Source organism: Podarcis vaucheri (genome assembly GCF_965113315.1).
Source record: "Podarcis vaucheri genome assembly, chromosome: 1".
NCBI classification, from domain to species: Eukaryota; Metazoa; Chordata; class Lepidosauria; order Squamata; family Lacertidae; genus Podarcis; species Podarcis vaucheri.
The window spans coordinates 66,673,681-66,694,304 of record NC_138759.1 but is presented as its reverse complement, the minus strand read 5'-3'; the positions used below and the strand labels follow the sequence as shown (position 1 = coordinate 66,694,304).

Here is a 20,624-nt window from a genome sequence, read left to right as displayed (position 1 = left end):
TCAAGCGTCTCTACAAAATCCACCTTTTCTGTTAAGCCTTTGATGTAACTACTTCTCATGCCTTACTGTAACTGGGCCTGTAACTCTAAGCACCTTTAATGGAAACAACTGCCTGTTGCCTTCCCTTTCTTGTGTTGTTTCTTGTGTGCAAGCTTTTTCGGGCAGGAACCTGTCCTCTAAAGTGCCATACAGACAGCTGCTGCTAAAAAAATAAAAAACCCACCATGTTCAGTGGATCTTACTCCCAAGTCATTGTGCATATTATTAGAGGCTGAAAAGTTGTTTCTTAGCTCTTGGATCCTGACCATGGTGGTATTCTGTGGTGCTTCAAACCTGTTGTATTGTTTTCTTTGCTGCACGGATATAACCCATCCAAATTGCAAGCTTGCTCGTGTAGTGAAGTGTTAAGGCTGAAGTTTGGTTTTTCTAAGTCATATAATTTCATGAAAAATACATGGATTTATATATATTTTATCAGTGCCAACTTAATTATAGTGGCTGCATTCCAGAAAGACAGACTGGTGTGTACAAGTAGTGCTAGTCCACAATTTGCTATGGAAAATCAAAGTTCCCTGGGCAAACTTGATGTCTTCCATCTCATTGCTGGGGCTATGGATTGCGGCCATATTGTACAAACAATAGATGGTATTGTGGAGATGGGTCTTTCTGGGAACCATCCCAAGGAAAAACAGAGAGCATAGATTAAAATAATTATTGCTGACTTTTAAAAGCTTCCTGAATATTAAAAAGGAACACAAAAAAGAAATGCATACTATTATTTCCAAGGTTTCCATAATATAATATAAATGGTGTAATCCTAGCTTGGTGCAAATTAGCATGAGGAGAAAATTAGGAATTTTGGTGCTGGAAAATTATTTTCTCATAATGAACTATATCTTTGTAAGCTATAAATAGATTGGATCAATTCTCACCTAAGAAAACTTACTTTCTGATACTCCAGATAATCTAGTGGCATCTCTATGTCTTAACAATTTAGGCTGCAGTCATATATAGTATGAGTAAGTAAGTCCCCATGATTTCAGTAGGGCTTACTTCTGAGTAGACATGTACAGAATTGCACTGTTAGTATAGCATGAGCTCTTGTGGGTTATATTAGATGCATACGATTTTCCCGTGTGTTGGGCTCTACCCTTTTTGATTCCCTCCCATATTTTTCAGTTTTCTCCAGGCTGAAATGAGCACAGAAAGTGGGCATTATAATTGTTTTCAATTTTTATGATTTCCAAGAATCAAACAAAGACATGTCTCAAGTTGCCAGGTTGTGAAACAGCATGTACTACTGTTACTATTACTATTACTGCAAGTGCTTTAGAAGCTTATTATCAAGCCTTTTATTTTAACATCAGTTGTTACCATGAACACATGTAAGATGCAGGTTCATATTCATGTGTGTACGGGCACACAAGGAAATCAGGTGACACTGAAGCAGATCACTATGAGATACCATTCGTGCTTTATATTTTTCCACTCCTTTGGATGTCTGAACTGATTTTCACTCCCATATTAGTGATAGATAATAGGAGTTGGAGAGCATGAATTGCCTGGGGCCACACCAAGAGTCCATGGCAAAGATGAGAGTCTCTGATCTGACATCTGGTCTCTAGAACTTTTCCCAGTGATACACATGGTTTCTGTTTCTCTAGCATCAAAGGACTACTATTATTGTAACTTCTCACGGGGTGGGGCATGTATGAGTCTCATAGGTAGCTTTCTGGTAAGAAGAGCTGTACTGAAAAAGCTATCCACAGAACTGACTTCCCTTTTTTTACATCAAGAAGTTGGTAGTACTTTAATGCTAGAAGGCTGACATATCCGCTTAGTGGTCTTCTTTACAGTTAAATGGTATGAAATTTTAGTTAATGAATTAAATAAATAAATAAATAGAAGAGATGGGAGGGAGAAAGATGTCTAAGGGAGCAATTTCTTTTGCTCCAAGAAATTATTTGTGTGACGGAAATGGTAAAGTTTACAGCTTAAGTCCTACTTTAAATTGGAATGATTTTCTGTGAGAAAATGTCATTTGCAGAAGCTTTGGGTGGTGTTCAATTGTGTTTTACTCAGAGTAGACCCAATGAAATTTTTATGCATCTACTCTAAGTAAAACATGGTTGACTGCCACCCATTGATTTTTACTGTTTAAGGAGATGCTGTGAAATGGAATCAATCTGTGTACCAGTTTCAGCAGTGACATGTTAAGGTAGCGCTATGAGTGCCCCAGGCTGCTATGCTCTTCCGCAGCAGATATTACGCATTGGGAACATAGTGAGAGTGTTGCTTCCCACACTTTTCTGGCTTCTGCTGATTTGCTGACTTTGTCCACTCCTGAACAGGGATAGTCAGATGTCAGCTATTCATGCTCTAGCTATTCATGATTGGTCTGCTGCAATGCACTCTGTGTAGAAGTATCTGTGAAAATGATCCAGAAGCTGAAGCTGGAACAGAATACAGCTGCAATGTTATTAAGTGGGGCAGAAAAATGGGATTATATAGCTGCTCTGGTGACCTGTTAATCACCAGAACCAACTCATTGTGTTGACACCAGTATATAAAACCTTAAATGGCTTAGGACCCAAGGACTAAAAGGAACACCCCTCCCAATATCTGCCAACCTGAGCTGTGATTCTTCAGGGAAGTCCTTTCTTTGAGTCCCATCTATAGGCATAGCATGTTGTACAGGAATATGGGTAAAAGCATTCTGTGTTGTGGTCTCCTGGCTGTGGTACTCTCTCCTGATGGAGATGCGGTTGGCACCCTCATTAGCAGTCTTCTGATATCAACTGAAGACATAGACATACCTTTTGGTTGGACTGTTGAGAGTTAGTATCCTAACAGTTTGCTACTGTTTTGAACTGATTATGATTGTAATGTGTTTTTATGTGTGGTTTTTTTTAATCACATAATGTTTTATATTTTTATTTGACTGTTTCAACTCAGGGAGAAAAAATATTGCTGGTTACTCAGTAGCAACATCTTTTCAAATATGGGCAAGTCTTGTATAAGTTTCCCCCCCATAAGGGATTCTTTACTTCTGACGAGCAATACCAATTTCAGATTGAATTCCAACAGAATTATCTCACAATAGTATTTACACTTTTTAAAAGTCTGTACCAGGAGTCTAAATTATAGCATGCTTTAATCATCTTCGATCTGAGAAGAATAAAAGTGTTAAACAATGTTAGAAATATCTAAGCTGAAGGAAATTTGCTTTCTGTTAACACATGTCAGTGAAAACCAAAAGACGTTTTCATTGTCTGATGATCACTCAGGTGAATTTCGATCAAACAAATTATCTCTGAGAACAATCCCATAAACAGTCCTCTAAATAGTTATTTTTATGAATTACAACCAATACAGTGATAGTGTTTTCAAGACCTTGAAAAATTTAAGATCCCAGGATGTAAGGCATTTCTTCCACCGTGTTTGCTTTACTAATGCTTGAACTAGCAGCTGAATGTACTGTGTTATCTGCCATTATTCAGTAAGTTCAGTATCTTTGAAAAAACAGGCTATAAAATTTTACTGCACGACAGCACAGGTCATTATGCATATGGGTTTTTCCAAGGTTTATAGAGTTCTTGCTCAGATAATATTTGTCATTGGTAGGCAGCACTTCTAATGTGTACTGTGCATATTCAAAAGAGAAAAAGGTGTACATATTTGAAACCGGAAAACATACACAGAGCAAATGGAAGAGATAATGCATGACTTGTTCTAGTGCAAAGATTAAGGAAGCACATGAACTACATCAAGGGTGTAGTCCTAATGATACCTAACTTGGAAATAAATTCCATTAAAATGAGTAGTGTTTATTTAGAAATACTTAATATCCTGGTGTGGGATTTGCCTAAGCAGCCCCATTAGTTGAAGCCCTTCACAAGGACTTCCACTTGCACAATGGAGTCCCCCCCTTTCCCCTCCCCCTGTGTGCCCCATGACCATTGCAATTGGCTGGGGGGGGGGGAAGGCGTCACAACAACTCACCCCTTCTTATTCTGCAGTTATCCTGGGTGCCACATTCTATCCTAAAATTATGAGGGCTTTGTGGGGGTGGGTGGGAGGGAAGTAGGCTGTATGCAAAATCCTTCTAACCTCTGGATCCAGCAAGTGTTAAAATATAACCCAGGCTAGCTTCCTGTATTAAGGTCATAGCCTGTTTGATGGACAATTAAGTGAAACAAGGGAAAGGAGCACTATGTGAGATAGCAAATGGGTGAGGCCCCTCCCTCAACTCATAGTTAGAAGGGCAAAGCCTGAGTTTAGAGTGGAGTTGGTGTGATGTGACCTGGAAGTAAATTTGTCAGCTGAAGAGAGAGTCAGAGCAATGTTTGAGAACTGTTTGAATCCAAGGCTGCGGCTATGGGAGAAGCAAGACCCTTTAATGCTGCGAACCCCTCCATTGTAGACTCTGGTTTTATATATGTGTAAATGAACCATGTATCATAAAGACAGTACAGTCTCCACTGTACCTCATTTCAACACAAACCCTGGGTAAGCACATGGAACCCATGGAAGATTAGGGCGGGGTGGCACACTATTTTAGAGGGATCTTCATCCCTAAACATTCAGGGTATATGTATGCCAAGGGCATAGCTGTCAACCTTCCCTTTTTTGCGTGAAATTCCCTTATTCCAGTGCCGTTTCCCGCTTCTTCCCGCTGCTATCCCGGATTGTTAGATATCCCGTAGACTGTCCCCGGGACAGGTGAGGCTGCTGATCCCTTATTTTCAAATCTGAAAGTTGACAGCTATGGCCAAGGGTTACAGAGGAACAGGGGAGACAGGAAAGCCCTTTTCAATGAGTTGAAAGTTTGTTAGGATCCAGGTCACTATGTTGAGGATGAGAAATTAGTGCTCAAAGTTAAGTATAAGTAAACGTTCCTTTGTTTCAGGTAGCTAATTGCATCTATTTGTTATAGGGAAAGGCACGAGGTGGCATGGTAACAGGAGATGAATATGCAGTTATACTGATTACATGTACCTTGGCTTACTTAACAGCAAGTTGCAAGGCTGATCCTAAACATTTTGCTACCAATAAAAGGACAAGAAGGGACCTTCTTCCCCATGCTGTGTACAGAAGCCAATTGGACTGACAGTGGATTTTATTTAAGTATACCTGAAGGCAGCCAGCTATTTATGGCGGTGTTATGACTGAAGGGCACAGCCAGAAGGCTCAATGGAAAAACCTTGGGGGGCTGCCTTTACTGCCCCCACCTCCAGATTAGTTGCCTGAGGCACTTGCTTCACTCTGCGTAATGATAGGTCTGACCTTGGTTTCCTGGAACTTGGGTGTTGTTCCAAAGGCTTCCCAGAGACTTGAGTTTTGAAGAGGGATTTGTAGGAAGTAATTTACTATCACCTAGCAATGTTATTGTTCAAAACATAGTTCATATCTACTTTCATTTAACCAACGACACAAATTGCATTTGTGGGTCTTGTGTGCATCTGACTGAAAATAAGAAACATCTGTGAATCCTGTTTCACTTGCTCATTAACATTTTGGAAGCAATGGAAGAGGTCAGTAGTTCTTCAGAATGGCTTTTCCTTAAATATGACCACTGTTTTCTTTATGACCTCTTGATATGCCAGGTCTTAGTCTCAGAAACAAATATGGCAACAGTCAAACTCTATTCTGCTACAGAACTCTGATTAGTTATTAGAAGGCTATCAGTACTTCTGTACAAGGAAACATAAATTATATGCTATAAAGATAGTATGTAGTCATATCAACAGGTACTGCTATAAACGAAATGGCATGGCAGAGACTCAAAACTTTTTTCCCTTTTGTAAAATTTTAAATATGCATATATATATATACACTTATATGACCATTCAAAGTTAAAGCTGTATTGTTGCTTTTAAGTTCAGGCCTTCAATTTTTTAACATGATACTGATGTAGAAAAAGTTGGCTGTACTTGTGAAAGGCTTGATCCAAACCCCATTAAATACAATAGAAATATGACCTCTGACTTCACAAAGCAATAACTGAGGCTTGTTTGTCTTTGCTGTGCCAGGTTTCCCCCTTCTCTTTTACTTAAAAACATCATATTTAATAATGTTTGGTGCTGCCTTTTATTTTATTTCATGCATTTAAAAAGTGGCCTAAAAGATAAAAGATTGTTTCCAAATACATTCAGTATATCATTTATGAGTAGAGCAACACATTAGCATTGAGTTCACAATAGATCATATCGCTTTTATGCCATCTTACAAGCTTAGCAGCACAAACAGAATAATCAACATATTATTTGGCTGTCATCTGCTGAACAGAAACCAGAGATCACAAGGTGGTTTTCCCTAGCTGCAGTGATGGCCTTTTTTGTTCCAGGCCCCCATCTGGGAGGGCCGTGGTGTGTTATCATATGGAACGCGAGGTTTTCTGTAATCTGCTTAGCTGCACTGCAGTTTGAATCTTCATTCCATGTTTGAGTAATTTATAATTTTAATGAGACCATGGCTCTTGTGGGCTTTGAAATATATTAAAAGCTCTTTTGTGCATATGCTTTTGTTCTTGCTTAATAGGCTCAGTGTATTTAAACCTGATGATTTTTTATTCATGGATTTAGATGTCTGGGGATTAACTTCGACTGAATATCATTGCACTCATCTATTCATGTTTAGAAACTGTGTATTTGTATTGCTTATCCAAAAATAGAGGAAAATATAGCCATGTGATTAAATATTGATTTCTATTATTTGTCACATAAATGCAACAGCCTCAAATGAGTATTAATGGAGTGTTAATTATCTAATGTGGTTCCATACACTATTACTCTGGTCATAGGCATCCCAGTTTTTGTCTAAGTAGCTAGGTCCATAGAAAGCAATGGGGCTTTCATCCAAAAGTGTATACATAGACATGGGTGTTAGATATTTAAAGATGGTTGGAAAAATACGTGTTGAGAATTTATGTAGAAAAATTATGTAGTGTCATAAGATGTATACAAAATATAATAGTTTGGGCAGATTCTCTGCCTATTATTTACAACTTTCAATAATTTCACCCATCCTTCATACGGGCAGTACATATACCGGTAATATTGGTTTCCTATTGACTTAAATGGCAATAAACTCTACACATCTAACAAGCATACATGTGCAGAGATGATCCTGACATTTAAGCCATTGGGGAAACCCTCATCTTCATGCAGAAACCTTCATACCCTGGAATGGGTTGGATATCCCTGATGGGTTCACTTCCCTTTTGAAGTTTTTTTGAAAATCAGGGCTGGGGGAGGGGAGTGAGTTTTAGGAGTGGATACTGGGTCCTGAAGTTGTAAAAAGACCTTTTCAGCAGAGATCTTTGTGGCAGCTGCCTACGAACAGCCGTTCTCCCTCCCTGCAGAATGTCCCAGAACAATGCTATGTCTTGATGCACTGTGATTCCAGTGGACGTTGCGGGGGCAGTCCCTGATGGAAGTGGTTGTTCCCCTGCCATAACCCTTCTAATGAGGATACATCATCATGTAGCTTCTTTCCACATTTGAAGGGTGGCAGATGGAAAGTGGCTGCCACAGTGAGCTTTTGCAGCAGTATAAATGGGAGAGGAAAGGACTTATTAGAACTTAAGTACCCACCAACTGGTAACTCCCACCACTCAAAAACCATAGGTACCCCCTCCTCAAATTCCAAAAGCCCTTATGAACCTAGCCTCTTACTTTCAAGGCAAAAGCTGATGACCAAAAACTTTCAGTTCAACACCAAAAGAAAACACGTATCTGTGTTGGCTGCCCCTACGAAAATGACCCTTGCATGCAAAATGACACCATGTCTAGCACCTGTACTCCATGCGCTCAGACAGCTTTAGGACTACTGATTTCCAGAGAAGCGGTAAATAATTCTCACTTACATATTGATAGCCATTAGTTACAGATGTATGTCATGATACCAGCAATACAGAAGCAGTTTCATGAATAAAGATTTTGGAAAGCGGATTGAGGAAGAATTTTGAAACAAACACGTAGCAGGAAATTCCTTTCTTCAGCAAACTGGTGAATGGTTCTGAAGGCTACTTATATTTCAGACCTCTTCTTTAGTTACATTTCAAGGAAGGCTTGACTTTCTGCTTCTTCCAGTACAATATGGACATATGGCAACTCAGATGGTTCTTACACATCTTCAAATTTTGCTGTGGTGTGGGATTGCACAACCTTGTTTAATTATTTGCAATCTTGCAATATGTATTTAGCCTGTTTATGGCTGTTATCTTACCATGCAGAACATGTATAAATGTATCTTTACATTTCAAGTATTAATCTTAAAATGTGAAACTGGTGACACAGATGATAAAAACATTTGGTGCCTTCCATTTTGTATGTGCATGGAGCTTGTTTTTCTAATAATGAGTTAAAATCAATAAAGTATTGACTTCTTTATTTTTCCAGAAAAAAGATGGATTGATATATCTCAAAATTCTACAACTCACATAAACATCATGGTGCAATAAGCACATGTACGTATATGTACGTTTCATTGATTTCAGTTGGAATTTATTAAGAAGAAAGTAGTTATAATCAGGTACCCTAAGTAAGACAGCACAGAAACAAAAATGTTCATAATCAGTAAGCTTACTGATAAATTTATGTGTCCACAGCAAACATGATTAATTAACAGGGAGGATTTGAGTGTATATTAAATTTAAAAATATATTTGGCTTACTTAGTTGTGTATTTAATTGGTTTAACGATTATATATGAATGGCAACAACATTTTAAAAATTCTTATCTTACACTATTTATTTCATGAATTTGAGAAAGCCTTTGGTTTCAGGAAGAGCATAATTCTATCCATGTTTCCTGCTTTTATTATGCACAATGTCAATTGTAATCCAAGATTACAGCAAACAAGATGTTAATTTCCACACACAGTCCATGTACATTTCACTTAGAGAGCTCCATTGTTTCAGAAGCCAACAGCAAAAAAGAAATAATGATTGTGCTATCCTCACAGGAGCTGTCAATAAAAGATGTAATAGGGGATTTAGGAATCTGGAAATGGCCAACTAATTTATGTGAATCTATTTTACTTCATCTAGAAAGGCAAAGCTCTGTTTCGTCTACACTGCATATTGCAGAGCACAGGCTCTCTATAGAAAACCAGGCGGCTGCATATGGATAGTCCCTTGATATCATTCACTTGCTGTGTAATCTTATTATGCAAAGTTCTAATCTTCACCTAGAATGAATGCCTCTGGGTCAGAATATAGTCATATCGGGGTTTTTAAGGTCATGTTTTGTGATCCTTAGCTTATTCTTCTAAGTAGGACTGAGATTTAAAGGGTATTCCCCAGACACTAGCAGAGATAGACAGCAGAACCTGCTGCCTTTTTGGAAGACAAGACCAACATGAGGTCCCTGGTAGGATTAAACTTGATTTGTAGCTGTAGGATTTTTTAACAGATGTATTATTGGACAGGGAATAGGGGCCACCAGCACAGCGAAATTGGATCACGATTGGCATTCTCGGGGAGTCTGCTGGCTGCTAAAACAGCAGCTGCATGTGGATTTGACTTCTTTCAGGTGAAGCGACTTCCAGTCATTTAGAAAGGATGGGATGAAAAGGAACCTTGGTGATAATTTTGATGTCTGCAAGATTTAGTACCAGCGTAATGGGATTATCGCTAACACCTTCGCTGCAGAAAAAGCCACCTGGCGCTATAACTGGCAGCAACTGTGAACTAATCCTTTCCCATCTCTTGGATGTCATTCATGAAGCTCACAGCGATTTCTACCCTGCTAGCTGTGATTAATTTTATAAACAAGGGGTGGGGGTGGAATCGGGTAATGAAAAATGCAAAGATTCCTGTATTTATATTTCAGATTTGACTTTGGACTGGATGAAAAGTATCAGGTAAAATGTGTATTTTATACCACAAATCTGAATAAGTGTCTTCCCACATCAGTTTATATTTCTTGAATGAAGCCTTGACAGTGAGTTATCACATAGTACATATCAGTGTCATGAATTAGCCATAAGCAATTAAGGCTGCACTCCATAAAGGCCCACACTTGAAAAGAAATCTGCACAAACACAAATTACCATGCTGCATAGGCACGATCTAGGGAACCACACAAACTGTTTTTTTCAAGGGAGCACAGAGTTGATATACCGTACCTTTTGAACTGTTTTACAGCCTAGCACAAGGTTACGCAGTTTTGTGAACTTCTCTCCACAGTGTACCACACAGATTTTGGCTGAAGGAATGTTTATGCCCATGGTTGTAGGTATATGAAAGTTGGTGGTATGTAGTTCAAATAGTACTCTTGTTGCATAGGTGTCTATACGTGCTGTATTTACCTGCAGACAAGTGTATAGTGTGACAAATGGTTAAACATCTTGAAGTATTACATTAATCTCTTTATAATTAAGGCAGTACTGTTTAGGAAATGTGTGAAGAATATTTTTTCAGGGAAATGCCACTAATATACGCCTTCTAATGTAAATTTACAAGTACTGTAACTGAAGCACAGCGCTTCATTATGCTGTATCACCACTTTGTTCGAAGACCAGAAACTCTTTGTAGTCTCAGGAGCTTCAGTTAAAAGGTCTGTTAAAACAATACAAAGTTGTGCATCCCAGAATATATATATATATATATATATATGCAGGTTTTGGTGTCTTCGGGTGTCTTCCCGTGTAAGAGTCGGGGTGTCTGTGCGACGTTTCGACGAGGTCTCACTCGTCATCTTCAGGCTGGTGCTTTCGGCTTCTTGTTACTGGAACAGAGCAGAATCTGGTGTTTGAGTTCCTATAAATACTGTGGAGGGGTGTGGTGTATAGCCTCCAACGTTCTGGGCAGAGAGGAAGTTCCTAGATTAGTGTGCCTTTTCTTCTTTTGTTCCTTAATTACTTGAGGGATATCTTGAGTGATTTCATGAGTGATATTCTGAATACCACTGGGTGGGTCATTAAGTGTAGATTAGTTGCTAAAGATAATCTACACTTAATGACCCACCCAGTGGTATTCAGAATATCACTCATGAAATCACTCAAGATATCCCTCAAGTAATTAAGGAACAAAAGAAGAAAAGGCACACTAATCTAGGAACTTCCTCTCTGCCCAGAACGTTGGAGGCTATACACCACACCCCTCCACAGTATTTATAGGAACTCAAACACCAGATTCTGCTCTGTTCCAGTAACAAGAAGCCGAAAGCACCAGCCTGAAGATGACGAGTGAGACCTCGTCGAAACGTCGCACAGACACCCCGACTCTTACACGGGAAGACACCCGAAGACACCAAAACCTGCATTCCTGTACCCGTGAAAATCTACGAAAGCATATATATATATATATATATATATATATATATATATATATATATATATATATTCTACACAGCTGACTTCCATCTATTATGTATTACAGCTCATACCCCAAAATAGATTCTAGTAGCCAGAAGCACTTGACTTAACAGTGTAACTAATCAGCATGTCCAAGCATGTGTTCGTTGCTGCTGACCCGGAAGTGGCCTGAAAATGGGGCTGGAGGGGCTGGGTGAGTTGGGTTCGGCTCATGTGTGCTTTGCCGATGCGCACAGGGGTCAGGAACAGAACCCCTGCACACCACCTGTACTCTCATGGGTCAGCGTAGGACCACCATATCCTGGTACTGTCTCCATTTTCCCTTCTCCTTTCGGTAGTGCTTACCACCTAACATTCTTATGTATATGTTTTCTCATGCTCTCCCCAGGTGTCTGGGCCTTTCTTTCTCTTGTTATAGTCATCTTGTGTTTGAACTAGACAACCAAGCAATTTCTTTCAGGCTCAAATTGCTCTTTAACCGAGGAGGCCATTCTAGCAATTATTGCAGGAGAGACTTTGTTACTGTAGCTCCTGCTAGATACTTTGTGGTCATTAATTCCCTCCTGTCCTATGACACTGAGTGATCTGCTGACACTCAATCTTTCTTTTACTACCTACAAAAAAATGTTTTAAACTCACAGCATTTTGCCCTCTGACATCAAGGTTTTACCCATAGTCTTATAATTTCCTGGGTTGATTAAAGTGCAACACTTTTTCTGTGGCTTCTGAGTAAACTATGATTGAAAGCATAATTAGTTCAGAATACAGCTGTTCCCGTTTCAATTTACGTGTGCCCTTTTGCCCATATTCCTGGCGCTGCATACATCAAAAAGGAAGATAATTTATTTTAAGGTTTTGCCGATGGTATACCTTACATATCAACTTTGTGAATAGCGGGTTAGCAATTCCAGCATGTTACTGAAATAGTTTCTCTGTGCCTGTTACTGTTGAATAGTGCATTAGTAGCTTATAGTAAGACTGCTAAATCCTTGACATACTTAGGTACAGTATTCTAGAGATTCCAGCCCATGGAGGATAACAGCTTGGAAAGCAGACAAGTATGGAAAACAATTAAAAACAACAACATCCAAGAAGTCAGTTTTGACTAAAGAAAAAACAACCACAATAAAACCACCATCTCTATAGGCTTCTGTTTCTCATTATAGTTGAGTTTTTGCATTTATGGTAAATATGAAAGTAATTTTCCTATCCCAACACTGGAATTAGCTGCACAATAATTTAAAGCTTTTTCTGTCTTTCCTCTAAAATTTGAAAGATCTCCACAAGTGGATATAGGGATACTGGATAGGTAGAGAGCTAATTAATGTTTTTCTCTTGACAACTGTGCTTCTGTTATTGTGTTAATGTGTTTTGCTTCAGTTGTCATCTAATTTCCATATATAAGTTTTAGAAGTTTCTTCTATATTCAATTGATGCATTTGACACCCAGAAATAAGCACTTTGTTTTCTCATAGGAATGCATTAAATGGAAATAACACAAGAGAATCTTGATAAGTCTTAATGTGACTGTGAGCCAGCAATGTGATGAGGCTACAAAGGAGGCAAAAGCTATTCCACAGTGAGATGTGAGAACTTCCAGTAGGGTTAGGGAAACATATTCTATAAGAAATGGGTAATGTGTATTTCTCTTCATGTTCCATCTATTATATTGCCTATTATCCAAAATAATAACAGAAGCAGCTTGCCTTGTGGGGTGGAGCTGCAATGCTAGCTTCCTGGCAGGTGTGTCACTGCCTCTTACCAAGAGGGAAAGAGCGAGGTGTGATGTGTGGTGAAGTAGCTGGGTAAAACTAATAGTTGGTGAAGTAGTTGGGTAAAACTAATACTCCTGTTGCATTTGCACTACACTGATCTTCCCTTCGTCTCGCCCCCTACTTCCAGGTCAGCAGTGGCAGCACACCTGCCAGAAAGCTAGTGTTGTGATTCTGTCCCATCAGAACCACCTCTGTGTTTTGAATACAGTGGTACCTTGGTTTAAGAACAGCTTAGTTTATGAACAACTTGGATTAAGAACGCTGCAAACCTGGAAGCAGGTGTTTTGGTTTGCGAATTTTGCCTTGGAAGCAGAACATGTTCCGCTTTCTGTTGAGTGTGTTCCACTCGTAAATTGAGTCCCCCGCTGCTATGGGAAAGCACACCTTGGTTTAAGAACGCTTTGGTTTAAGAATGGACTTCCATAACGGTTTACGTTCATAAGCCAAGGTACCACTGTATCTAGACTGGGTCTGGCGGATACCATATTGGGATGGTACCAGATTGAGTGCACATTTGACACCCATCTTTCATAATGAATGAAACTTAAGGATATATGGGGAAACTAATATCATAACAATTTACAGATGGATGATCAATGACCATATAATTCTGTATGAACAATTAACCCTCTCATGAAAGGTTTTCACTCAGTAGGTTGGTTTTTTAATATATTTTTAAGTCAGATATATTGTAACATGCTAAATTCAGCCATCCTTATAATGTTTAAGCGTTTGATTCTTGTATAACAAATCTCAACACCCAGAAACTGATTAGTAAGATATACCATTTGTTACCCAAACACAAATAGCCTAAATCTCTTTCAAGAAGAAATGTAATGATGATTTTAATTTTCCAGTTCAGAACAAGAGTGGTCATATTTAACAACATTCCTTCAAATGATGTTATTCACTGATTGCACGTTTAACTGTTTGCTGTCTGTATATTGTAATTTACTGTTTTATTGTGAAGTAACCCACCTTGGGATTTTTGTGAAGGAATGGTAACAAATATGCTTCATAAAGACATTTAAAGGGTCTAAAAAAAAGACTTACCAAATCACATTTTACTCCATACAGTTTGAAATTTACCATACGGAATTTACTCCGATAGTTCCAATTTATGTTGGAGATGCTGGGCTCCAAAAGCAGACTGCATACAACATTGTCTGGACTTGCCTAAATAAACAATTCTGGAATGACGTTATAGCCAAAATTCATCAGTTCACAGTCTACCAGTACCAGCTACCAGAAAACTGTAAAGTAAATCTTTATTATCTAAAACTTGAATTAAATCATGTTAATTAGTTATTTTAATCTCTTATTCTCATTGTTTGTGTTACTTGTTTTGTATCAATATTTTGTAACTCTTTAATTATGTGAAATATGTAATGAATGAAATGAGAGATTAAGAAGAAAGCCTAAGTGGTAGTTTACATTTGGAATGTCTTGCTGGAAGGATAGTTGTGCTTTTAAGCAATGGGGACAAGTTGCTTCTGTGATTTTTTTCAGCTCCTCATAACCCACATTAAAATTCTTCTTGAACTTTTGACCAAACTAGTCTCCCTGAAAATTAATTTGAATCCTGGTTTTTGAAATGTAGCATCTTAAGTTAGTGTATTTTATAAATTCTGTTGAATGCTTGTACTATGGTGAGAATTCATATCTGGTGTATTTCCGATCTCTTAAACTAGGACCAGCTGCACAACCATAAAACTGCTATGTTGCGAGATGTCATTAGAAAGACTATTCGACTTTTTGGATATACTATTCAGTATGGGTGCATAGCACATTGTGCCTTTGAATACATTGGAGGAATTGTTGTGGTGAGTTAACAAAGGCTATCAAATAAACAATAAAATTACCACGTCAATTTTCAGTTTCTTAGCTTTCACACTCCAGCCTTCTGTTTTAATAAAGAAGTATTTGAAGTATACTCATCTAGACTTTATAACTTGAACCTTTAAAGATTTCTTTAAACTGAGCAGGGAGCTCATGATTCTGACCCTGGTGGGTTTTCACCACCTATTAACAACTTTTTTTTATTTCCCCAGGTTTTAGATTAGTTTTAGCTATGGAGTTAGGCAGTTGTGCTCACAGAATTTGTTGACTGGTTTTATAGAATTGCTTTTGCCTAGTTATTTCATGTACTGTTTACTTGTAGTACCCCACACTAGGATTGTTTGAATGAAGAGTTGGCTAAAAATAAGTAACTAAAATAAACGATGCTCCTGTATTTAACTTCAGCCCCTGGAAGCTATTGGTACATGGCTATTTTCATAGGTTTAGGGCTGAGTAAGCAAGAGAACGTAACTCAGGAATTATTCTCTGGCTCATTATTTAATCTGAGCCATAGAAGAATGTGTAGGTTTGTAAGGCTAAACTTCACTGACATCTCAGGTGAGAATTCAGGGCCCAGTGGAACCAGAATCCATAGAGAGAGACATCAAACTTATAGAAATCAAGGGGACAGGTTTACATATGAAAATCAGCCTGATGCACTCCAGATATTTGGAGTACAACTCACATCTGTATGGCCATCCAGGCTGGGACTTTTAGGAAGCTGCAGTCCAAATATCTGAGAGGCACCAGGTTGATGAAAGCTGAGCTGTTTTATATTTACCAGAATGGCCTAAAGATGCTGTAATTTATTAATTTAAAACACTACATGTGATAACATACTTCTCAAATAGTAATTGTCCTCTTTATTTTTGTTTTTAGTGTTCAGGACCTTCAATGGAGCCTACCATTCAAAATTCTGATATTGTGTTTTCTGAGAACCTTAGCCTCCAGTTTTATCACATTCAGAAGTATGTTGCTCCAATTTTCCATAGTTCTGTTTGTACAGATACTTGCTTTCTGATTATGTTTATCTTTATAATCATACTGCTGCTTTTATTGTTAATTTCGTTAACATTTTTCATAAACTCTTAAGTTACCTATTTCAAATTGATTTGGCATATTTTCGCATTAATTCAGAGACTGAGAATTCATTGTGGATTATCTTCGCAGGTTTTCTTTATAGCCACCCTACTTTAGGATTGCTTATTTTTAGCTTATCTTGCCCTATATTGTAATGGACAACTAGAGTATATCTCCAGGAAGCAAATTCACAGAGCAATTCTCTCCAGAAATGCCATAAATGTCATTTATTATGTTATCCAAATGCTGCTTTATTAGTAGTTTATAGAGCTGTGGATGTGTACACAGTGCTCAACGGTCATATAAAGGGCCTGGCCCTATGCATTAATCCCTATATTTGCAATCTAACACTTAATTGCTGCTGGATAACAATTTGAAAATAGGTTGTGGTGCAAGGGAGTGGGAAAGCATATTGTTAGCCAGTTTGCTGAATGCTTTAGAAAATGGGAGGTCAGCCTGTGTTATGGGTGTTGCGTTGTCACAAGGAGCCATAGTTTGTAGCACTTGATGCTGGTCACACACAGGAGAGGCTACAGGATTGGTTATGTATGACATAATAAGTGGGACAATGATTCTCCAACACTGCACTGCTCCTTGAATTGGTAGATAGAAGGCAATACCACCTCAAAGTGTAGGGGCAGGATGGAGCCTGCACTAGAATGGCATTCCCTAATAATTCAGACTTGACATTTGGCACAGTGTCCCAAACAGTTGGCCAGCACCAATTTAAAATGTGCACATCATCGACATCTTTCTGGATCCTGACATTTCCTCACAACCTTTTTCCTCAGAGGTGATATCATCATTGCGAAAAACCCAAGTGACCCCAAATCTAACATATGTAAAAGGGTAATTGGCTTGGAAGGAGATAAAGTCTGTACAAGCAGCCCTTCAGATTTTCTTAAGACCCACAGTTACGTAAGTAGCATTACCTATCATTCTTTTTGAGGACACTTGTAAAGCATGGCTTTTTGTTTGCATGGCTTTAAATTGAATTCAGCATTTCAGGCGGTAAACGTTCAGTTGCAGTGGGTTGTTTCCACTTCAGCACTTGTACAGTGACATTCGCTGAAAGGGAATTTCGCAGTCCGTTTTCCCCACACCAGCCCACCACACATTCACACATTCCTTGAAGTTCCATGGGACAAGTTGTAAGAAGGCACCTCTGTTGATGAACCAAAACATGTCAAAGTTAAGCATATCCACATTTCCCAAAGACTGACCGGATATTTCTGGGTTGAGCCCAAGATCTATTCTTAAGCATGACCCTTCAGGCAGGGAACAACAGTTGTAAAGTAGGCAACAACTTTTGGGGATTGACCTATGTTAGGTCAACTTTTTAGCACCTGAATTTATTGTAACCTCAGAATGAATGGAGCAAAAATCCTGTTTGGTATATTATACATACCATATATAAATAAAATTCTAGTTCAGCGTGGCAAATATGTGCCATTTTTGAGTACGTGGTAACCATGGTTTCTATTTAAATGGTTTTCAGTTTTGGCTATATTAAAAAAATTACTACATGAATTTATAGAGCAAGTCCTTTCCTGTGGAATCCATTTTAAAAATTCAGATTGAATAAGTTCTGCTCTCATAATCTACTTTATCTTGCTTGATCCCTGGAGTGAAAAGAATAATGTCGTGTTTGACATGACACCCCTTTGTTATGGAGATAAACATGCAAGGCCCTAAGAAATGGAGGAGTATCACTATTAGTCTCAAATTCATTACAGGATTAGACAGGATAAGATGTGCAGTGTTAATGTGGCAGGGTTAACACTGCTGTATCATTCAGTCACTAAAACTCACAATGTATACAGGATTAACACCAATATTGTATTAATTCTTTTCCTATTTAATTTACTGACAAAAATACAGTGATTCCAGTGAATTCCATTTTAAAGCATTATGTGCTCATGCTTGTTCGTGAATTCTGATGAAACAATTGAGGAAAGACAAATGGAAACTGAAGCTCCTTTCTGAAAATGCAATGAATATAAACTTTATCTGCTTTTGGCTTAGGAAATATGTCACCATGCCAACATTATACAGCTGCACGAGCAGCTTTGTGTTAAGATAGGACTGGGGGATTTGAAATAAAGCATGACTTTAAATGTTTCTTGCACTTAAATGGAATGGAACACCTTGAAATTTGAAAATACTAGGAAAAGTGAGGGACCTAGAACAGCTGTGACATCACATTTCACCTAGGAACTAAGGCAAACCCTCACACATTTTCTGAAGTCTCCAATGTCTTTTCCATTGACTAGAATAAGAACATCAACAGCCCCATAAAACTTTCATATGTTGGCATAAGCCTGCCAAATTTGACAGATAAACGCAGGGGGTTTTGTGCAAGAGGGGCTTTTAAAGTTTGGGTTTTTTTAAAAAAAGGATGCCCTCCCTCAACCTATGTATTGTGGCCAATTTGCTGTGTTCTTTGTTGTATGTTGTTTGACAATGTATGCTGTGTAACACAGAGTTAGAGAAGTGCTTGATATAAACTGTATAACCCTATATACTTGTAAAGCCCTCAATGACCCAGTTTAATGATTTGTAACAGCATTCTAAAACAAAATGTGTTTCAGTTATTCACTTCAATTAACATCAGAATTAGGGTTTCTTTAGAAAATGTATTGACAACAAAACTTGGGTTTTTTTTCATAATTGTATTACGTGCATTTATCGCAGTTCAAATTTAGAACTATATAGATCAAATAATGAATATTGTTGCATTTGGGTGTGATTTAAAAATGTGCCTGTGTTACATTCTATTTACCATATGTTCAGTTGGTGCTGTTGCTATTTACAAACTGAAGAGGCAAGCATGAAAATTGTAATCAACTAGGTTATATATCGCAAGGCACTGATATGCTCAGCCCTTGTGTCACTTCAACAGAAGAAGGGTCTAGTAATGTCACTTAATACAGATAGTAAATAAGTAAATAAGGAACCTGCTTTTTGCAAGTCGTAGTGATAAAAAGCTGAGATACAACTCCATTTCTCAGCAACACTCTACTGATAATCAATTACCACACACTGCTAATGCCCTGACAACAGCTGATGTGGAGAAAAATGTTTACTTTGTGCTAAAGTGAAGTTCACTGAGGAGATGACCTGCCCTGTTCATCCTGTGGCTATCTCTAAAACTAACACAGGCTGAAGATTGAGTGTCTTAATATCTGCAAATCTGAGAACAGGTTTTATTCAGCTCTTTGTTACATTCACCATTGTGGGCTCCTAGGCTTTAATATTCAACATGTACAGTACAGTAGATACATCCTTATTCAATAGGAGTTTCTCTGGAAGCAGTATTCTTAGGAGGTCTGTGAAGATTCTGAAGTGAGAAACAGGGCTGCTGTTTTGGGCATGGAGGTAACTGAGGGTGGTTCTTATCAGGAAAGATTACTGCAAAATCAAAATAATAAGCATTATTTTTATAAGCTACTTGTTAATTGTATGTTTACCTTGTAGATATTGAGACAAGGGAGCACCAGTTCTACAGGTCCTCCCCATCAGCCTGCCTATAACTTTTTACCAGGCAATTATTGTTATTTTAAAATCAATTTTCTTTCACGTCATACATTTCCCAATACATAAGAAAATAAGAAGAGTCCTGCTGGATCAGACTATACCTATAGGAAGCCCGCAAACAACTCATTCAATGCATGATTGAGTTACTTAGAATTGTACAAAAGTACAATCCTTTTCAGTGTGTGTGGGGGGGTGGTATCTCCATGTATCAAATAGGTGACATTGCACTGAGTTTTGCTGCAATATTTTAAGTTCTTGTTTTTGTAATCTGTCCTCACAAAATTGCTCCCCCCCTCCATCCAATTTGTCTATCCAAATTGGCTTGCGTTATTTGATTTCTTTTTGGAAAATGCTTTCTGATTACAGCTGGCAACATGTACACCCTAAAAGAATAGCCTTATTTCCAAGCATGCCTATGCCAAATTTGAATGGCTTGGCTTTCTTATCCATTCAGGGGGAATTGATTGGTTGCTTCAATATGGTGGCAATTCCTTTTCTCTTTCATTTACATAGTAAAAGTACTTCACCCAGGTTCAAAGACTCCAAATATTTTTCTTTCCCAGATCATCTACAAGTTTTCTGTAACATTATTAATGTCTTTTATTACGTTGTTGTGCATACTTCTTTCTCTTATAAGGGGGTGCTTAGTCCCTTTTTTATGCTGTTAATGTTTCCATTAAAATCAGAATCCTCATTCATAACTATGCAGTGCTAAAAACAAACAAACAAGGTCAGGTGGGGAATATGGAAAAGGAAAAGATCTTTAAAAATACAAGCATGAACTTAGTTATACAAGTTACAAAAGATTTTGGTAAAGAGAAGATTAATGGTTGAATTAGTCAGTATGGAAGGGATAATGTTAATAGCTTTATGGTTAGTGTCCCAAAGGCCTAATCTGTAAATAAAATACAATGGCCACAAAGAATAAGGAGCTGCTTCAGTGGTATATATAGACCTAAAGGATAGTAGTCTTAAAAGGGAGAGGAGAACAATACAATATATTGTTAAGTAATAACACTGGGCAACAATTTTTTACTTTTTGTATGTTGTCTAGATTTCTACAATTGATTT

The 20,624-nt window shown here is 38.0% G+C and overlaps 1 protein-coding gene and 1 long non-coding RNA gene across 6 annotated transcripts in view; one reads left to right on the top strand and one right to left on the bottom strand.

The window, feature by feature from the left end:
- Window positions 1–20,624, top strand: part of IMMP1L (inner mitochondrial membrane peptidase subunit 1) — a 33,203-nt gene that overhangs the window by 2,838 nt on the left and 9,741 nt on the right. The window contains exons 2-6 of one of the 5 annotated variants that reach the window (XM_082212242.1): window positions 12,798–12,908; window positions 14,175–14,357; window positions 14,789–14,920; window positions 15,816–15,904; window positions 16,808–16,934. In XM_082212242.1, the coding sequence (XP_082068368.1) occupies window positions 14,816–14,920; window positions 15,816–15,904; window positions 16,808–16,934 (321 nt within the window). In that variant the 5' untranslated portion in view covers window positions 12,798–12,908; window positions 14,175–14,357; window positions 14,789–14,815. Of the gene's footprint in view, window positions 1–12,797; window positions 12,956–14,174; window positions 14,358–14,788; window positions 14,921–15,815; window positions 15,905–16,807; window positions 16,935–20,624 lie in introns of all 5 variants that reach the window. The other 4 variants (XM_082212243.1, XM_082212241.1, XM_082212239.1 and 1 more) reach the window with 4 other exon arrangements.
- LOC309527648 overlaps window positions 1–20,624 on the bottom strand; it is a 384,549-nt gene that overhangs the window by 361,493 nt on the left and 2,432 nt on the right. Inside the window, exon 2 of the long non-coding RNA XR_014217279.1 lies at window positions 18,525–20,335. This is a non-coding gene — a long non-coding RNA (uncharacterized lncRNA). The remainder of the gene's footprint in view (window positions 1–18,524; window positions 20,336–20,624) is intronic.